A 20,369-nucleotide genomic window follows, 5' to 3' on the forward strand; every position below is an offset into this window, starting at 1 on the left:
AGGAGCGTAATATAGTGTAATATCCACTGATGAATGGATTAGACTCAATTTATGTGGTCGAATTACTTTAACAGGATAGGAAAAACTGGAGGTCATGATTCCGAGTTGTGAATCGTTCAATCATTCTGTACCATTGACACACATTGACTTTGTTGGACAACAGAGTTTATGGTGCACTAATTCTATTGGTGGATAGTAGTCTGATGCTCTGAGCCTATTGGACTGTGAGGCTTAAGATACATTGATCCTATTGGACAATGGGGCTAATGGTGCACGGATCCTATTGGACACTGATGTTAATGGTTCATTGATCCTATTGGAGACTGAGATTTATGGTGCATTGATCCTATTGGATAGTTGGGTTTATGGTGCATTGATCCTATTGGACAGTGGGGTTTATGGTGCATTGATCCTATTGGACAGTGGGATTTCGAGTGCTTTGTTCCTATTGGTGAATATTGACTCCTCCCCTAAAGCACTGTTGACAGCGCGGCTCGATGATTGGGTGTTTGGTGTCAGCTGACGCAAGATGGCGGCGCAGTTAGGTGGTGGGATCCGCGCCCGTGTCCTTCCAATGTCAGGTCAGTCCCAGCCGGGCCTCAGCTCCACCCGAGCGCGGCCTCAGCCCCGCGGCTTCATCTCGCTGGCTGTGGGCTCCCTGATAGCAGAGCCAAACCCGGGGCCGGTCTCGGTCTCCCCTGCTACCTGGGCTCTGGCTGCTCCCACCTCCCTCTACACACAGGGTGTAAACAAAATCTCCAGTCTTGGCCTTTCAGCAAGTTCACAACTTGTGTGTAAAAGATCAAAGAGAAAATTAATCTAAAACATTAGCAAAATATGGCAGTGATGAAAATCCATCTATTTGGGGTGTGATTTAGTAGCACTGTTACCTCTGTTTCAGAACATTTTGGGTTTGAGCCTCACCTGCGAGAATGATAACATCAGCTTTCATTCTGGGCTTTGATGTGCAAATTCCCATTTTGCAGTGAATTTTCCTTGCGTGATGCTTCATAACGCCAGGGACCTGGGTTCGATTCCCGGCTTGGGTCACTGTCTGTGTGGAGTCTGCATGTTCTCCCTGTGTCTGCATGGGTTTCCTCTGGGTGCTCTGGTTTCCATCCACCGTCCAAAGATGTGCTGATTAAGTGCATTGGCCATGCTAAATTCTCTGTCAGTATACCCGAACAGGCACCACCGGAGTGTGGCAACTAGGGGATTTTCACAGTAACTTCATTGCTGTGATAATGTAAGCCTACTTGTGACACTAATAAATAAACATTAATCAATTTCTCTAAACCAGCACTAATGACAATCATCTCAATGTGGGATATTGCTGTGTGTAAAATAGCTGAAGTATGCTGATTTTGTTCACTGTTTGTGGAGCATGTTTTCATGTTTCTTAGACACATTCTAAGGTGTATATAGAAATGGAAGTCGTCCCTCTTGTGTTGCTGTACTGCCAACCTGATTGATATCAATGCAGATTTTGGCAACAATTGGAAGTGGTGAGGTGCAATGGGAGCAAGGCAGAGATGTTCACTAAAATGATTGTGCAGTCTGCATTTGACTTGTTCCATGTAGAGGGTACTGCCATGAGACCACAAAAGCAGTCAAGTAGATTGGCAAATATGTACAAATTACTGAGTAATGGAAATAATATTTTGGGTTCAGATAATTGTGTATTTATCACAGTTGTTATGTTTGAGGAAACGCTTGATGACATTAACCAGCTTGGGTCACTGTCTGTGTGGAGTCTGCATGTTCTTCCCGTGTCTGCGTGGGTTTCCTCCGGGTGCTGCATGAAGTAGAAAGTATGAATTATGGGAACTTTTTGTTTCTTCATAAGAGGGTGAGTTATGAGAAATGTACCACAGATCAGGCAAAGATGCTTGAGTTTTGACAATGGATGAGGGTATTTCACCAATTAATGAATCAGACCTTTTAAAATTAGTACAGGGATTAATCGGATTACAGATTCTGATTGTTGTTCATTTTCATTGAAATATTTTGTCTTGAGTTGTCTCAAAATTTCATCTTTTCTTAAAAATATAGTGTTAGAATTCCATTTTTCACTTGAATCAAGAAGATTGAGTGATATCTTGTGTTCTTTAATATTATTCCTGTGGTTTCCTTCATTCTACAACATTATTAATTTAATTGGATGAAAAGTGAGTAACTGCATCTTAGGCAAGATATTGCTTGGTGGATGTATTGTATTTAATTTGATATGAACTCAATGTTGTGGCCTTTTTGGAACTGCTATCCAATGTGACTGCTCAAAAAAAGTTTAGGTCTGTTCTCAGACAATATTTTTAAGTGTCTATTATACAGTAATGCTTATTTTGTGTCAGCTACAGGTAGCAACCATTTTCCTAATTCTTGTAGAAAACAATTTTCAATCTGAATATGTAAAATTGGCATATAGACACCATTTCTTATAAATATAAATTGTTATTACTTGTGTATATGTCAATTTTCACAGCTTGCGTTGTCTTTCAGGGTCAGTTTCACCTGGTTTGGCTTCAACTGTGTCCATTTTGATTCAGAGAAGGAAGGTTCATCATTCTATCATCCCTAGTGGTAAAGGTGGACGTTCATCTTTTAGTGGGATTGTGGCTACAGTTTTTGGAGCATCTGGATTTCTTGGACGATATGTGGTGAACAGGCTGGGTAAGAAAGATCTGGTGCAAGTATCGATATTGATTTACAATAGGGATTATGAATATGTTTTTTCTAAACTAGTTTTTACTGCAGACTTTTTTAAGCTTCTGTGAAATAAAATTTTGTTTTCAAACAGTATGAGTTCTAGTAATGAATGCTGCAATCCCATTTTGATTTGATTTATTATTGTCACGTATATGATGAAAAGTATCAGTGAAAAGTATTGTTTCTTGCGCGCTATACAGACAAAGCATACCGTTCATAGAGAAGGAAATGAGAGAATGTAGAATGTAGTGCTATAGTCATAGCTAGGGTGTAGAGAAAGATCAACTTAATGTACAGTAGGTCCATTCAAAAGTCTGATGGCTACAGGAAAGAAGCTGTTCTTGAGTCAGTTGGTACGTGTCGTCAGACTTTTGTATCTTTTTCCCGACAGAAGAAGGTGGAAGAGAGAATGTCCGGGGTGCATGGGGTCCTTAATTATGCTGGCTGCTTTGCTGAGACAGCAGGAAGTGTAAACAGAGTCAATGGATGACTGCACTGTGAACTTCATTTCGCAAAACAACTGGAGAGTAAATATACAAATAACTGAGTTGTGCACAGGGCACAATTATTTTTTTCAGCATTTCATACAATTTAAATCCATGGAAGAACATTATTGAGATAAGGCTAAGGTGCAAATTTGGATAGTGTGGTGGGGAAAGGCCATTCAACACATTCTTAATAAATGAATACTTCTTGTTTTAAAACATCTCCAAACTCCAATGCATAACCTTATAGATGGGAATCATCATCTATCCTGTAACACCACTCTCCCAAAGGATGCTGAGGTATAGTTAATACAGAAAGTGGGTGCACAAACAGCTTATACTGACTTAAGCTTCTGATTGTTGAGCTATTGAGAATGGCTGACTACTGTTGCCCATTGTTCTCCACTCTATACATGTAGATTTTCTTTGATCGCATGGCATTTGTCATGTTTTGATCATCCTTCGGTTACAGGCTTTTAAGACCATGTTAGTTTAAGGGTTATGTTTTAAACGTTGTGAGCTTACAAAAGTTTTTTAAAATGTATATATTGAAGCTAGACAGGCTGGTGTTTGGAATTCACAACCGATACATTGAGGATTTGTTGGCTCATTCTAGGAACATTAGCTAGGATGGTCTCCATGCACATTAAGAACAGTGGAAGGTCACAAACTTACACAGCAATGTGGGAGGAAAGATAGCTGCTTTTATAAATGGATCTACAGGAGACTCACTGAAGGGAGAAAGCGGGTGTCTGAGCTCCCTCCCACAGGAAACATACAAAGGGACGGGCAAGCAGATTTTAAAATTAGAGGACAGTGAAAGACTGTCCTTTGCCCGTAACTGGAAGCAAAAAATGCAACTAATTATTTTGCTGTAAGGAAGGTGGTACCTGAAAAATATAAACTTAGCCTACAAAAAGTAGCAAGCACGTGGTTTCATATTCCTTGCCTCGTGTTTTCAAGCAGAGAAGTGTGAGTGAAATTAGTGGACTTTGCTTTGACAGTTACTCTGTGTGTTGACCTCTGGAAGTTATCTATTTTGTCAAATCTGGAGCCTGAATGAGAATTCAAACATCTAGGACCAAGATATAACACCACCTCCTGTCAGTATTGGGCAAGGGTTGGTCTGTCTTCCTCTATGATTGTGTGCAGGTAAGAATCCAGAGATGCCACTTTGTGATAATTCTCCTAAAAAGCTTGGTTCTTTGTAGCCACTAACTAATGTTGTGTACTACTAAGCCTGTCGAAATAAAACATGCCTTTTCCCTGTGAGATCACAACATCTTATAAGCTTTCTATTTGAATTCAAACAAATTCACTTATATTGCACTTGTATATTTGAGGTGTTCACCGTAAACCTACAGATGAAATGCTATCTTTCCAAGACCCTCCTGTGGCACTTGGCACAATTTAATGCTGCCCACAGGCAGAGTCTTTTCTCTCTGTTTGCAACTGGTGGCCATTCTTTACTGATGTGAAAGCAATTCTTCCAGGTCACTTTCGATATTCAGATAAAGTGGTGAAGGAATTTGTTTAATTAGTTAATATTGTTAGCAGATTTGGCTTCAAAATACACTGCATAAATCATAATTGGAAAGCTATTTGCTATCACCATAACAAATACTTCTGCATTAGAAAATGTGTGGGAAAAGGGCTGGTCCCAGTGTAAAGAGGGTAAGCTATGGGGAAAGATTAGAGAAGGTCTGGAGGAAAGCATCAAATGCCGTGAAGGAATAATAAATGGTGTAGATTAGTGAACCCCAGATTATTGCTTCATAGTATACCAAGAAAGTAAGGAAATTAGCCAAGAGTAAACTTAAACCAAAAGCAGAAAAAAATATTTGCTTGCGCTTAATGATCTATCAAGCAAAGTAATTGCTGAGCTTTAGGGAAAATGCCATTCGACGTTATGATGAGACAAGGGCTGAGCTCCATAGAAGACATGATGTGGAGATGCCGGCATTGGACTGGTGTAAGCACAGTAAGAAGTCTCACAACACCAGGTTAAAGTCCAACAGGTTTATTTGGCACGAGCTTTCGGAGTCTCAGGCTCCTTCATCAGGTGATGAAGAGGCATTGGGAAAATTTGTATAAAAGAAGGATGCCAGTGTTCTGGAGGGATTAGTTTTGATGGCACCGTTAGGTTAATAGAGGGGTACTTCAGTGAGCTGAATGACCTTAACCCAATGTAATAAAAGAAAGTAATATCAAAAGGTTTTTTAAAAAGATCATATTTCTCTGGTGCATTGCAATCTGTGGTTCATAGGTTAGAAAAACTACTTGAATTTGCTGATTTAGTAGCAGGTTTTGTGAATGATCTTAGAATTGTCCTTAACATATTAAATATAAGGTAAGTCTTGGCATTTTATACAGCAAGTGTTACACAGATGGCACTATGACAGATGATTGTGATGCTACATTTCATATCATGCTAACTTAGTGATAGGGGTTTTGAGTTTGCATGTAGTCCCAAACTGACCACCGTGTAGGTTATCACCAGTGCAATGCAAATTTCTTTGAATTGGCTAGTATTCATAATTTATTTAAATTTGTGCGGTATGGAAGTTGCTGCAACATTATATTCTAGCCTAAATCCCTGACCCCTTGCTTTTAAGCTTCACGGCAGAATAGTATTCCTTGCTCCCCTTGCGTTAGCTTCTGCATGTCTTCTGAAAGCTAACTTGATTTTGACTTCCCATGCGCGATACCGCAAGCGACCAACCTGTAAACGTTTCTGAAGATTTTTTTGGGAGGATGGAAGGAGAAGTGAAATCCTTGCTTTCCATTTAAAATTAATATTGTTCCTGAAGCCACAGAAGTAAAATTAAATCCATCTCACAAGGTGCAAAAAAATAGACTTTTTATAGTTTTCAGTTGCACACTATTTGGGGTAAACAGACATCTGCATCAGTTCTTTGGTTTGGAAACTTCGAGAGATACTGTTGAGATGGGTTTTTGGAAGTGTCAGAGTCCTAGTTAACTAAAAACATTTTACTAGAAGTAAAACATTACAAGCTATTATGGAATATTCAAAAACCAAATAGTAAATGATTTTTGTAATGTTTATTTGAAGAGTTCCTGTTGTAGGTATTCATATGCCCTTTCAATGTATGCAATGCCAAGAAGGTTGCACTTTAATGTAAAGGTTTTGCTTAATATAAAAATCTTCTTGCTTTTAGGGCGGATTGGCTCTCAGGTAGTGATCCCACACCGCTGTGATGCTTATGATGTTAATCATCTCAGACCCATGGGTGATCTGGGACAGCTGACCTTTCTAGTGAGTCTCAAATACTCAAGAGTTTTCAAAAGTATGATTGTGATATTGATGCAAGCTTATACTTGATTTCTTCTAGAGCCAAATTACCAGTTTGAAATGAACTTGTAATGGTTAAGCATTTCCTATGTAGTTGGAGAGGAAATTATCAAGCTGGGGAAGTGGAGAGGATCATCCAAAAAACTTTCACTCAAATTTGCTGTAATTTATTCAGTTTGTGGGGCTGTGTTTTGGATTCAGATTACTTAGTGTCTAATTGATAGCTACTGCAAAGATTACATTTTAAACACGACACAGATAGGTGTGACATTAGTGTACCTTTAAGAAGTGTTTTTTTTAAATCATGTGCTATGCAGTTGTAAACAAACCTTTTCAGTTTATTTTTCTCATTGTTGCCAGGCTGTCTACGAGTCTTTTTATTGCTGCTTAAATGTGGGTTTGTTTATTTTTACTGGATGTTTATGACTCAGCCTTGTTAGGAGAAAAAAACTGGTTGGTGGGTCAGTTGATAGTTTTTTTTCATTTTCAGTTTGGAACTGCAGATTTGAATTTTAGTTTTTACAAGGGGCATCAAGCTGAAAAGAAGTCTCTCTCTCTCCCTGCGGTGGCACGGTGGCATAACGGTTAGCACTGCTGCCTCACAGCACCAGAGACCCGGGTTCAATTCCTGACTTGGGTCACAGTCTGTGTGGTATTTGCACATTCTCCTTGTGTCTGAATGGGTTTCCTCCGGGTGCTCTGGTTTCCCCCCACAGTCCAAAGATGTGCAGGTTAGGTGAATTGGCCATGATAAGTTCTCCCGCAGAGTGCCCGAATAGACGCCGGAGTGTGACGACTAGGGGATTTTCACAATAACTTCGTTGCAGTGTGAATGTAAGCCTACTTGTGACTAATAAACTTTTCTGGTTTTGGAAATTCTGCTGGTTAGCTGAAAACAAGGTCTTGCCTTTCTGAAGGGGGGAATCAGCTGTTGGTGACTTGCCTAGAGTCCCTGGTGTTTTGGGAAGCTGTTCTGACTTCAAACTGTTCTGAGTCTCTCCAGAGAACTGCAAACCTCATTCAAAGGTCTCAAAAGTCCAGAATCACTTGAGCATTAGACTTTGCTGTGTTAGACTGTGAAAAGGGTCTTTTGTCTATGGGATTGGTTTGATTGGAACACATTAGATCTATTTGTTAAGGGTTATACACTATAGTGGTTGTTTTGTTTCTTGTTTGTAATTGACAAGAGTTCTTGCTAATTTTCTTTCCATACATGTTAACTATATTTTTAAATAAACTTTGTTTGATAAAAGCTCCCTAGTGGGTCATTTGAATCATACCTGAAGTGAAACATATCAGGCTTATCCTAGACAAATTCAAGATGCAAAATCCAGATGGGCTCCATAAAGCACTTTGGAGTTTCTGACCTGAACCATAACATAGTGGTTAATATACATTAGCGTTGTATTGTTTTAAAAAAAAATCTGACTTGAGCAGTTGAAGAACCAATGCAATCCAGGTGACAGAAATGTTCCAATCTATGGAACTTGTTGAAATAACATGTTTAACAAGAGTGTCCAAATGTTTGCTTTTGTGTGCTGAATGGGTGAATATTAAGGAGCCTCAATGGTCATGTGGAAAGTTTAAATCCATACCCCCAATAATTTCTCCATATCTCAAATAGCTGATATTACCAGTCTGATTTAGCCAAAAAGAGGCAGTAATTCTAAAATATCTAAAGTAAACCGCAAAGACCCAAGAAATTCAAAGTGAAAATCACAGAAACAAATGCAAACATATACACTGAGTTGGGTTGCTTTGAATTATGGATTACCAACTATTCACTGATGTTACAAAGGCTGAGCAGATGTTTAATCTGTCTTCTAATATGATCATTACTTCTATATTTGGTTGTCAGGAGTGGAATCCTAGAGATAAAGATTCCACCAGACGAGCTGTGGAACATTCCAATGTCGTTATTAATCTTGTTGGACGGGAATGGGAGACATGGTAAGCATCAATTTAACAAAGGAAGAATAATTATTATTTTGCTGTATAGAATTTATTGTTTTGAATGCAGATCAGCTGCCACACATTAGGATCCCCTTTTTCATTTCCAGGCTGGGGAATGTTTAGCTAACTCAGAAAGAGGCCTACTTGGCTACTGCAGAAGCGGGATTTGCATTCCAGTTATCTACCCTCTTCAAAGCACTGAACTCAAACTAGACTAGTTTAAAAACTGCTAGAAATTGCACCTGCTTAAAACCAGCCTTAGATGATATTGCATAACTCTGCACACACCAGTTTTTAAACTGGGACCTCCTGATAAAGAAAGGAAAAATAATGTCTTGCATTTATATATATATATAATTTTCACCATCACCGACACTGCAAAGTGCTTTACAGCCAATGCAGTATTTTTGCAGCTACTGTGCTGTTGTAGGAAAAATGGCAGCTAAACTGCCCAGAGCAAGTTTCCACAAACAACAAATATGATCATGGCCAAGGAATCTGTTTCTCCTGTGGTATTGATTGAAAGAGAAATGTTGCGCTGAGTGCTCTTCAAAATAATGCCATGGGATCATTTGTGTCCACTTGGGAGGGCAGACCAAGCTTTGGTTCTGAAAGACATAATCTCCGGCAGTGCAACACTCTCTCAGTACTTCATACTGTCGGTGCAGACTCGATGGGCTGAATGACCTCTTCTACACCGTAGGGATTCTATACATTGGAATGTCAGCCTCGATTTTTGTCCTTGAGTGAGACTTCAAACCACAACCTTCTGATTCAGAGGTGAGAACTAAATCACATTTGTCTCACGCTTCCTGAAAATGAGAGAGATGTAATACTAATTGGCTATTTTGCAACATCAGGCTAAGACAAATTGTGTCTATAATTTCTCCGGACGCTGAGTTTGCAATATCGAGTGTTTAATTTCAGCTACTGCATTTAAAATAAAATAAAATACTAATAACCAATTTACCCTTGAAGGCAGAGGCTTCCCTTTATAAACATTATCTACTGGAGTCAGTTTCCTTGCATGTTCTGGTGATGCCTAACTCTACTTCACCTGAACCATGTACTTGTTCCCTTCATGATCTGTGATGTTGTTGAGTACCTGTCAGACATTCAGTCTTGAACGAAATATAAAGCCCTCCAACATTGCAGCATCTTGGGACCTTTCATTTCCACCACAAGCTCTGTTTCTATTCTATCCTCTCCTCCCCCACTATCATAAGTTGAACTGAACTCTTCACATTGAATTAAAGATTACTCTGCGTCTAGACATTGGAGTATTTGACAATGACTGCCAAAAATATTGCATTTTTTCCAATGATTTAGGTTTTCCTGTTGTGATCAATGGTTAACTATTTTTTTTAGGAACTTCAAATTTGAGGATGTCCATGTCAAAATTGCAGAGGATATTGCTCATGCATCCAGGGAAGCCGGAGTTGAAAAATTAATCCATGTTTCTCATCTGAACGCTGACATGAAGAGCATTTCGAAGCTCTTAAGAACAAAGGTAGGAAGAATGGGACTTTCGAAAGTTAGAAAGTTTCTTTATTAGTAGTAAAGTGCACAGAGCAAAATGGAAATGGGCTTGTTCTGAATCTTTTCTGGCAGGCTGTTGGAGAAAAGGTTGTGAGAGAAGAATTCCCAGATTCCATCATCATCAAGCCATCTGAAATATTTGGAAGAGAAGACAAATTCCTAAATTATTTTTCACGTAAGAGCTTTATTGTAAGCATATGGTGCTTTGAATCTCTTTCATGTTTTGAATTATTAAAATACGTGGGCTGATATTTTAGACCCCTTTGCCTACAGAATCAGAGACTTGTCATGTGTCTTTCGACTCTTTCAAAGGTCTGTTCAATTTAATCAGGGCTAGCGATGTGTTGCAACTGCAGAATGTAGATGTTCCTGGGCGCTGGGGTGATCCAGAGCAAATGTGTCTGAAGTAGGTGTTGGCAGTTTGAGGAGCTTTGGCTCGTAATCATTGAGCTGGAGGCCGACTTGCAAGCACTGCAATGTATCAGAGAAGGGGAAGGTTACGCTTTCTACCAGGAGGCAATCACACCTCCTGGGATAAGGTTTACTAATATATGTATACTGTGTACTAATACAAGTGACAATAAATTAAATCAAATCAAAAAGTCTTCTGATTCAGTCAGGGACTGGAGAGTGTGACTGCAAGTGAGGCAGGTATGAGGGGGGACCCAGAGGTAGAAGTGGAGGAGCCTCAACCTTTGCAATTATTCAACAGGTTCAAGGTTCTTGCAGTAGTATGAATGAAAGTGGTGGCTACGAGGTGAATGGGCATTGTACCATGATACATGAAGCCATTCAAACAGGGGTAATTAAGAGTGTAGTAGTAGTTGTGACTGTATAATCATTGGGATAGACACAGTTCTCTGCAACCAAGAGCAAGAGCCCACACGGCTGTGTTGCCTGTCTGGTGCTGGATTTTGGGACATCTGCTCTGGTCTGGAGACAAACTTGCACTGGGAGGGGGTGGATCCATTGGTCGTGGTCTACTTAGGTACCAATAACATGGGTGGGGCAAGGAAAGAGGTTCTGTTGAGGGAGTATGAGCAACTAGAAGCTAAATTAAAAAGCAGAATCTCAAAGGTAATGATCTTTGAATTACTTCCTGAACCACAAACAAATTGGCATGGGGTAAATCAGATTAGAGTTCTAAATGCGTGGCTGAAAGACTGATGTGGGAGAAATGGTTTATAGGCCCCTAACAGTAACTACATTGTCGGACCTGAATATACAGGAAGAAATAATAGATGCTTGTGAGAAAAGTACTGTGAATTTCATGGGTGATTTTAAACTACATAGATTGGCCAATTCAGATTGGCAAAGGTAGTCTGGATGATGAGTTCATAGAGTGTTTACTGGACGGTTTCCTAGAACACCATGTTTTAGCACCAACCAGAGTGCAGGCAATACGAGATCTGGCAATGTGCAGTGAACACAGTAAGAGTTTTAACAACACCAGGTTAAAGTCCAACAGGTTTATTTGGTAGCAAATACCAAACCTGGTGTTGTTAAAACTCTTACTGTGTTCACCCCAGTCCAACGCCGGCATCTCCACACAATGTGCAGTGATACAGGAGTAATTAATGACCTCGTAGTGAAGGTGCCCCTGGGTAGCAGTGATATATTATGATTGATTTTCACATCCAGTTTGAGGGACAATCATTGAGTATGTTCAAGACAGAAACTGATACATATCTGGATACTAATGATATTAAGGGATATGGGGATAGTGGGGAAAAATGACAGAAGAGGTAGATGATCAGCCATGATTTGTTCAGACCGAATGGTCCACTCCAGCTCCTGCATTCCATGTAAAGTTAAATCTTGTCCACGAATTACATACAAAAAAAATTAAAACTTTTGGAGTCCCAAAAATTATGCTGAAGCCCTTAATGTTGAAGTCAAAACTTATGGAGGGCAAGGGAAGGGCGAATATCCCTTCTGAAATTCGACTTCAGGACATTGGAGACAATCCAGCACGGAATTGTTTAGTAGTGAGAGCCTGAATTGGAACTGGATTCTGAAGAGGAGTCTCCATTTAAGTACCACGGTGCTATAGTTGTATTTTGCTATTAAATGTTTGAAGTAAAGGCATGAGTGAATTGTCAGATATGCAAATTGCATATTTTCATAATAGGAAAAGAATTGCCTGCCCCTCATGAAATTAAGTTTTGTACAAAGTTATAGTCATTTTTCAAGTATGTAATTAGTGTTACAATTTCTTTCCCCAGACATGCGCTGGTTTGGACGTGCCACACCCCTTATTTCTATGGGCATGAGGACTGTAAAGCAACCTGTATATGTATGTACATTAAAAACTTTTCTGATTTGTTTTAAATTATTTAGCTGATGCTTATAATAATTGTTTTATTTTGACCAATTGTGTAAATATATTTTTTTCTATCTTTATAAAAAGGTGGTGGATGTGGCCAAGGCAATTATAGCTGCTATTAAAGATGCTGATTCCAATGGAAAATCGTATGTTATAGTTGGGTAAGTTTTAAGTAAGGTTAACATTTACTTCTGCTTCTTCCTGCCCACACCTTCTCCTGAACTCTCTTGGCCTCCCAACCTTTGGTGTGCAGTTTCACCTTGCTTTCTCCTCAGTCTCATTCAAATTTCCTATTTGACCCAATATTTGATATCCCCCGACCCAGATCTTTTCATCAGCTTCTTCCTTTCTTCAGACATTGATTCTTTCTTTTAAGAGCAGCGCTGTCCCCTCGTCTTCATAAAGTCCATTCCTAAACCTTTTCAGCCTTTGCAATGATTAACTCGCCTCTGACTTTCCTTCACTCTTAAATTCTTAAAAATCACCACTCTTTGTTCATATCCCTTCGGTCTGGTTTCTATTCCTGTCCACAGTACCACAAATATCCCTGGTCGAAAGTCATCAATGATTTTCTGTGTGGATGGACTCACTCTGCCCTTCCTCCTTTTGCTTTTGACATGGCTGTTGTTTTCCTCCATCTTCCCTCTACAGTCCAGGAGAATATCTTCTATTACGGCCTGTCACAAATTATCCAATAAGCTTATTTTTAATAGACTCTGCTCCTTTCACTTCACCTGCTGTGGCTATGATGCATTCCCTTATCAACATGCATTGTGGCTGGAGTTTGAACATTAGTATCCATGCATATTTATGCTTTGTTACAATTGGCTGTGGACTTTAATAAAGCTAAAATTTGGACTACAGCAACGTACCCTCTAACTATTTTTATTTCGAAGTGCACAGGTAATTTGCTCCTTCAAAATTTCTTGCATAATTGTGCATGCTCAAGTGGAGACTTTTGGGTTGCTGCATGGCGGTGCAGTTCAGAGGGGACATTGGGCTACAGTGTAATTTTATTTGACTTTTGAACTGACAATATGGATTGCAATTCCATGATTATTTGGGTTGGTTTTGTTACTGATCTGTATGACTTCATTTTGGTTAAAATTAAGCTTATTTGAAATGTGATTTTGTCTCTATGATGTGGTAATTAACATGTTTCTGTTCTAGCATTCATAAACTGAAAAACGTTTTTTTATTTAACAGGCCCCATCGATACCTTCTTCATGACCTTGTGAAATATATATATGCTGTTATGCATAGACCATTTGTTTCATATCCATTGCCAAGGCCCATCTATCAGTAAGTACCAACCATGCGTTAGTGCTGGAACACACAGCAGAGATATCAGCATCCAAAAGTGAAATGATATTATCCAGTTTAACTCCCTGTCCATTCTATTTTCTCTTAGCCTGTGGTTGAGAGAATGCCTTGAATGAACTGTAGGATAGAAGCAACTCTAAGAGCCATCCTTTTTGTCCCTAAAGTGCAAAACTTACTCTAGTATGTCTTTGTACATCACTCTGCGTTTGTAATATAATCCCTACAGTGCAGAAGGAGGCCATTCGGCTCATCGAGTCTGCACCGACAACAATCCCACCCAGGCCCTATCCCCGCAACTCCATGTATTTACCCGTAACCCCCTAACACTAAGGGACAATTTAGCATGGCCAATCCACTTAACCTGCACATCTTTGGAGTGTGGGAGGAAACTGGAGCACCCGGAGAAAACCCACGCAGACATGGGGTGAATGTGCAAACTCCACATAGACAGTGGCCCAAGGCCGAAATTTAACCGGGTCCCTGGCATTGTGAAGCAGCAGTGCTAACCACTATACGTGGCTCAGTGTCAAATCATATTGATAATGCTGCTATGAAATACTTTGGAAGGTTTTATAATTTTAAAGGAACCATATAAATACAAGTTGTTATTGCGTAGGTGCATCTCCAGCTCTCTCTCCTGCACTCTATTTAAAATTGTGCAATTTAGCTTATATTCAGTTAAACAGCTTTTCACGATGACCATAGGCTGCTCTCCCCTTAGAAGGGGAGAGCTGACTAGTGGTGATTTAACCTGACAATCTCCACACCTCAGGTGAGGGGCAAGGTTGAGAAGGCAGTTTAGTTTATTTATTAGTGTCACAAGTAGGCTTGCATTAACACTCCAATGAAGTTACTATGAAAATCCCCTAGTTGCCACACTCTGGCGCCTGTTTGGGTACACGGAGGGCGAACTTAGCATGGCCAATGGACCTAACCAGCACATCTTTGGATTTTGGGAGGAAACCCGGACCACCCGGAGGAAACCCATGCAGACACGGGGAGGATGTGCAGACTCTGCACAGACAGTGACCCAAGCCAGGAATCGAACCGAGGTCCCTGATGCTGTGAGGCAGCAGTGCTAACCTCTTGTACCATCGTGCCGCCCTCATTAAGACCGCAGGGCCTTCATGAATAACCTCAGTCGGTACGGGAATTGAAACCGTGTCGTTAACATTGCCCTGCATCACGAACCAGTCATCCAGCCAACTGAGCTAATGATTTGGATGAAGCAATGGCGAGTTTGCAGGTGAAGCTATGTTAGGACACACTATAAATCAGTGCAATGGGGTTTAACATGTTGAGGTTACATAGTTACATTGTGCATGTACAGTGACCAGTTTGGCTTTAATCTAATAAATGGTTGTCATTCTTTTATCACAGTTTGGTGGCACGGTTCTTTGAACTAAGCCCATTTGATCAATGGACATCTCGTGACAAAGTGGACAGGGTATGTGTTTGATTTTAATGTATACCATTGACCTACCTGTACTTAGTACATTATTTTTTTAGGTCAGTTAGCATCAGATACTTTTTTTCAATCAAAATTGTACATACAAAGTAATCAAAAATATTTTTAAAGTAAGTCTTTTCAGAAGTGTGCTGCACTCCGTTTCAATCATGATTTGATAAGAAGCTCTTGTTAACAACAGCTAAATGTAGAATTAAGTAATATTTCTTCACCAAGCTCACCAATGTTTGGTTGCATTTTGGGCCTCTAACATACAATCTAGACCAGTGGTTCCCAAACTTTTTTCACTGGGCCGCACATTCGGAATAAAAATTTGCTCGTGCCACACCGAATTTTTTATTGATAAGAAATACATTCAAAAACAAAAAAAAAACAACTCCTAGCAGTGCTTGATTCATAACATAGAACACAACTACTTTATAATATGATCATGGGGCATCCAGAAAGTATAAAACAATGCTTGTTTAAACCATGTTTAAATGTTTCTTTGATTGTCCTCAAATCTTCCCACCACATTTGCCATCCTCTCTCGCCGCACCAGTGTGGCGCGCCGCACCCTTTGGGAACCACTGATCGAGACAGATGCTTCAGGTCTATGATGCTTTTTGAAGAACAGTAGAATCTCTCCTGTGTCTAGCTAACATTTCTCTATCAGCCAACACCATCAAAAACCAATGTCACGTTTTGGTGCTTTTTCCTCATCGGTGAACTAACAGGGGAAATAGCCACCGCATTTCCTACTATTCATTTGGATGAGTGCTAGTAAGATGTGCATGTATTGAAGAGGGTATTTTGTTTCTGGGAGCATTGGACCAGGTTCTTAAAAAGATTGGAGCTTAATGTGAGTAGCATGCCAGACACTGGGATCAGGTTAGTCAGGCTTAGGTTTCTTTTATGAGGTATGGGTCTGAGATGTGAACAACAAAGCTGTACCAGGACATTGGCCCTGGTGGGGAGATGGGTATGGTGTTCAGGCAAATCCAATAGAAGCATTTCCAACATGATTTATGTAATTTAGTAAAAAGAAAGACTTGTGCTTATATAACACCTTTCAAGACAATCAAATGTCCCAATGCACTTTGTAGTCAATATACTTTTGAAGTTATAATGTAGGAAACATGACAGCCAACTTGCACACAATATGATAATGATCAAATAATCTGTTTTATGATGTTGATTGAGGGATAAGTAGTGACTCGGGTTAAGTCCCCCACTCTTCTTTAGAATAATGCCGTGGGATCTTTTACATTCACCAAAGAAGGCATTTGAAGCCCTACGTTAAGGTCTTATCCAAAAGCTGACACCTCCAGTGCAAGACCGAGGCAGTGCTGCACCTTCAGGGTTCATTTTGATTTTTGTGCTTGGGTCCTGGAGTGAGATTTGTCTCCGAATCAGAAGGTTGTGGGTTGAGATTACTACTGTCTGAGCCAAGGTTGACGCTATCAATTTCACCATTGTTCTACTTTTTAAAAAATTACACATGTTGGTACTTTTAGAACCCAAAGAGAGAAAATGCTGGAAAATCTCAGCGGGTCTGGCAGCATCTGTGAGGAGAGAAAAGAGCTGACGTTTCAAGACCAAATGTCAAACCCTTGACCCTTGGTCATCTGGACTCAAAACGTCAGCTCTTTTCTCTCCTCACAGATGCTGCCAGACCCGCTGAGATTTTCCAGCATTTTCTCTTTTGGTTTCAGATTCCAGCATCTGCAGTAGTTTGCTTTTATTTGGTACTTTTAGAATTTTTTTCCCCTTGATGTGGGTGGCTGGAAAAGGGCAGTGGGCTGGGGGAATGGACATATAAAGGTATTTTGAATGATTTGATAGTTCAACAGAATTCATTTTATTCAGTTCTCCTGAAATGATGATTGGCCATTGGCCCTTATTTAATTTTTCAGTGGCAATTTCACTACCCATTTTTCTCTCTTCCATTTGTAAATCATGCCAAATTTCTGCTATAATTTTACTCTAATTTATGAAATCAAAATTGGAGCGAATCAAGTGCAAAACAATGATCTCTGGAGAATGAGGGCTCAAGGTGATGATTGAGAATGAAGGATAATTGAATGGAGGGACGTTTGTGGTTTAAAACAGGTTTGTTGTCCTCCTCGCCCTGTATTTCCCCTCTCAGCCTGCTCATGGTTGACCTCCTGATTCTTGGATCTCTTGTACAGCAGTTGCTGGCAGGAAACCACAAGCAAGGGAACCCAACTGGTACAAGGTAAATGCAAAAATATTGCATTCATAGACATCAAGTGTTCAAATGCCACATAATCAGAATATCATGTGATCAAAGCTCCAGGGAATGCCTCCACCTAGAGTTGGCAACCCACGGCCTGAAATAAGTGTGCACTTGAGCCATTTAGATGATGTGAAACAGCAAATCAACAAAGGCTAACATCAAGTCATTATAGATGGAGAGTATGACATAGACTCTACATACCAAAAGTATGACAGCCAACGTGTTGAGGAGGAAGTGTGGCCCCTGGAGTAAGAAGTGCTTGTATGTGTAAAATTTTTATATGGTAGATTACCAAGTATACTTTTCAGATGATGAGGCAAATTTTCCTGCAGCCCCTGTACCTAGTCTGCTGACATCTTAAATGTGCACTCCATCTATAATGACCTGATGTTAGCCTTTGTTGATTTGCTGTTTCACATCATCTAAATGGCTCAAGCGCACACCTAGCTCAGGCCGTGGGTTGCCAACTCTAGGTGGAGGCATTCCCTGGAGCTTTGATCACATGATATTCTGATTATGTGGCATTTGAACACTTGATGTCTATGAATGCAATATTTTTGCATTTACCTTGTACCAGTTGGGTTCCCTTGCCTGTGGTTTCCTGCCAGCAACTGCTGTACAAGAGATCCAAGAATCAGGAGGTCAACCATGAGCAGGCTGAGAGGGGAAATAGAGGGTGAGGAGGAGGACAAACCTGTTTTAAGCCCCAAACATCCCTCCATTCAATTATCCTTCATTCCCAATCATTGCCTTGAGCCCTCATTCTCCAGAGATCATTGTTATTCCAAACCTTCATTCACCAGTGTGTCCCCTTTCCCAGTTTTATCTCCTGGAGGCCCCATTCCTCAATCTCCCTTTCTTCTCTTCTCCCCCCACCCCCAAGTCTCACACACCTCTTTCTTCGACCCCATAATTCCCAAATCCCCAATTTTTCCTGGATTCCCTACTGTAGTTGAAGAATAAACAGCATGGATTAGTAGCAAGAAACAACAAGACTAGTTAAACCAAAAACATAAGAATAGTTGGCCTTAAACAATAAAATGTGTATTCAATTAAGGAGGTCCCTTCAGTGCATTTTGAAGGTAGAACTCTGACCAGCAAAGTTCATGAATGGATGCTTAATACAGCCACCCTATATTCTTGTGTTCTCTATTTTGAGAAAGGAGAAACTTGTATCTATGTAGCTTCTTTCACAATCTCAAGATCTTCTTGAATGTTTAAGTACTTTTTAAAATGTCTTCATTATTGTAATGTAGAATTTTCACACAGCAAGATTGCACAAACCACTAAGACAAATTACCTACTTAAGCTATATTAGTTGTTGAGGGATAAGTATTGGCTGTCACATGAAAGTAACTTGTTTTCAAATAGTGCTCTGGGATCTTTTACATCCACCTAAGAGGGCTGATGGAATCACGGTTTAACATCTCATCTGAAATCTAGCACTACCAAAAGTGTAGCACTCCCTCAATACTCCACTCAACTCTGATTATTTGCCAAGTCCTGGTGTAGAACTTGAACCCATGACTTCCTGACTAAAATGAGAGTGCTGCCTCTGAGCCAAGGCTGATTGCATGCTCAACTCTCCTATGGCAGACATGTAGAGGGAAGCCATGTACTCAAACTGCTTTAAATGGTAGACATGCAGGAGATACGGTTAATCTGATTTCAAAGACAGATGAACAGAATAATCTCTAAACTGATTTGTATTGCAATCATTTTGCTGAATTGCATTCGCTGGATTAAATGTTAGTGCCACTCAGTCAACTGCTGCTTTCTGCAGCAGTTCCGATTTTTAGAAATGAAAATTATATACGGATTTGTTTTTTAAATTTTAGGCTCTGTAGGAATTTACTTTTGAGAGTTTTCCTATTCAAATTTAAAATTTTAATCAAATTTAAATGCTACTCTTGAAAAGGGAAGTTTGGCAGAACTTGCGTAAATGAAAATTGGAAGAAGCATTGAAATAATTGTAGTTTGTAAAATGTCATATTTACTTTGTTTATAAATTTTATTTTAGTTGCACATCACAGACCTGATGTACCCTGACTTTCCTGGTCTGGAGGACTTGGGAATAAACCCAACACCTATTGAACAAAAAGCAATTGAAGTTTTGCGACGTCATCGCAGGTATCGCTGGATGGATGCTGACCTGGAGGATGCAAAGCCAGCAACACCTGTGAATTACTAATGTATTCTGAATGAGATTCATTCTGAATCTCTGAATGAGATTCTTGGGCTCTTGAAGAAAAGGACTGCCCCTTCCCACCTACTTTGACAGTAATGTACATAAAAAGTTGGATTGTCCAGTTTTAAAATTAAATTCAAATATTAAATTTATGATCTGGAATTCTTTTCCTAAGCCTCTTTCATGCTTTAAGATGCTCTTAAAACCTACCTCTTTCACCTCCCATAATATCCCATTATATGGCTCAGTGTCAGATTTATTTAATGCTACTGTGAAGCACCTTTACTATGTTAAACGCACTATGTAAATGTAAAGTTGCTGTTGTATTCTTGACATTTTATTTATACTTGTACATTTCAAATGATCCACCATCCAATGCCCTTTGAGGGAATGTGTTTTAAATTTCCACTACCCTTTGTATGAAAAAGTATCTCCTGATTTTAACCTATATGGGCAAGCTCTAATTTAAAAATTATGCTTCCTTATTCTGGATTCCCCCACTTGAGGAAATAATTTATCTCTCTATCCTTTAAAACCTGACACTATCATTTTTATAAACCTTGATGAGTTGACCTCCCAAACTTCTAAACTGGAGGAAATATGAACCTAATGTAAGCAACTTGGCCTAATAATCTAAATTTTTGAGTCCCTGTGTCATTTTGGTGAATGTGTTGTACTAAGGTCAGTAAATTTCTCCCAAGGTTAAGTATCCAAAACTTAATGTAGTATTCTAAATAGAGTCTGATCAAGGCTCTTGCAACTGAGGCATCACTTTCTCACCTTTGTATTCCAACCCCCTTTAAGAGTTCAACATTCTATTAGCCTCCTT

General features: G+C 39.7%; 1 protein-coding gene across 1 annotated transcript; it reads left to right on the forward strand.

The window, feature by feature from the left end:
- The first annotated feature begins 486 nt into the window (after positions 1 to 486).
- Positions 487 to 19,707, forward strand: ndufa9a (NADH:ubiquinone oxidoreductase subunit A9a). The gene is made up of 11 exons (XM_078235509.1): positions 487 to 581; positions 2,500 to 2,670; positions 6,371 to 6,468; positions 8,363 to 8,454; positions 9,826 to 9,967; positions 10,069 to 10,171; positions 12,222 to 12,292; positions 12,407 to 12,483; positions 13,529 to 13,624; positions 15,026 to 15,092; positions 19,373 to 19,707. The coding sequence occupies exons 1-11, from the start codon at positions 530 to 532 to the stop codon at positions 19,541 to 19,543; spliced, it is 1,140 nt and encodes a 379-aa protein (XP_078091635.1). The 5' UTR covers positions 487 to 529; the 3' UTR covers positions 19,544 to 19,707.
- Positions 19,708 to 20,369: the final 662 nt, after the last annotated feature.

Source organism: Mustelus asterias, chromosome 19, assembly GCF_964213995.1.
Source record: "Mustelus asterias chromosome 19, sMusAst1.hap1.1, whole genome shotgun sequence".
Lineage (NCBI taxonomy): Eukaryota > Metazoa > Chordata > Chondrichthyes > Carcharhiniformes > Triakidae > Mustelus > Mustelus asterias.

Coding starts and splice junctions, on each gene's coding strand:
- ndufa9a (XM_078235509.1), top strand. CDS start 530: ATGGCGGCGCAGTTAGGTGGTGGGATCCGCGCCCGTGTCCTTCCAATG. Junction 10,172..12,221: donor ATTCCTAAATTATTTTTCAC/GTAAGAGCTTTA, acceptor TTCTTTCCCCAG/ACATGCGCTGGTTTGGACGT. Junction 12,293..12,406: donor CTGTAAAGCAACCTGTATAT/GTATGTACATTA, acceptor CTTTATAAAAAG/GTGGTGGATGTGGCCAAGGC.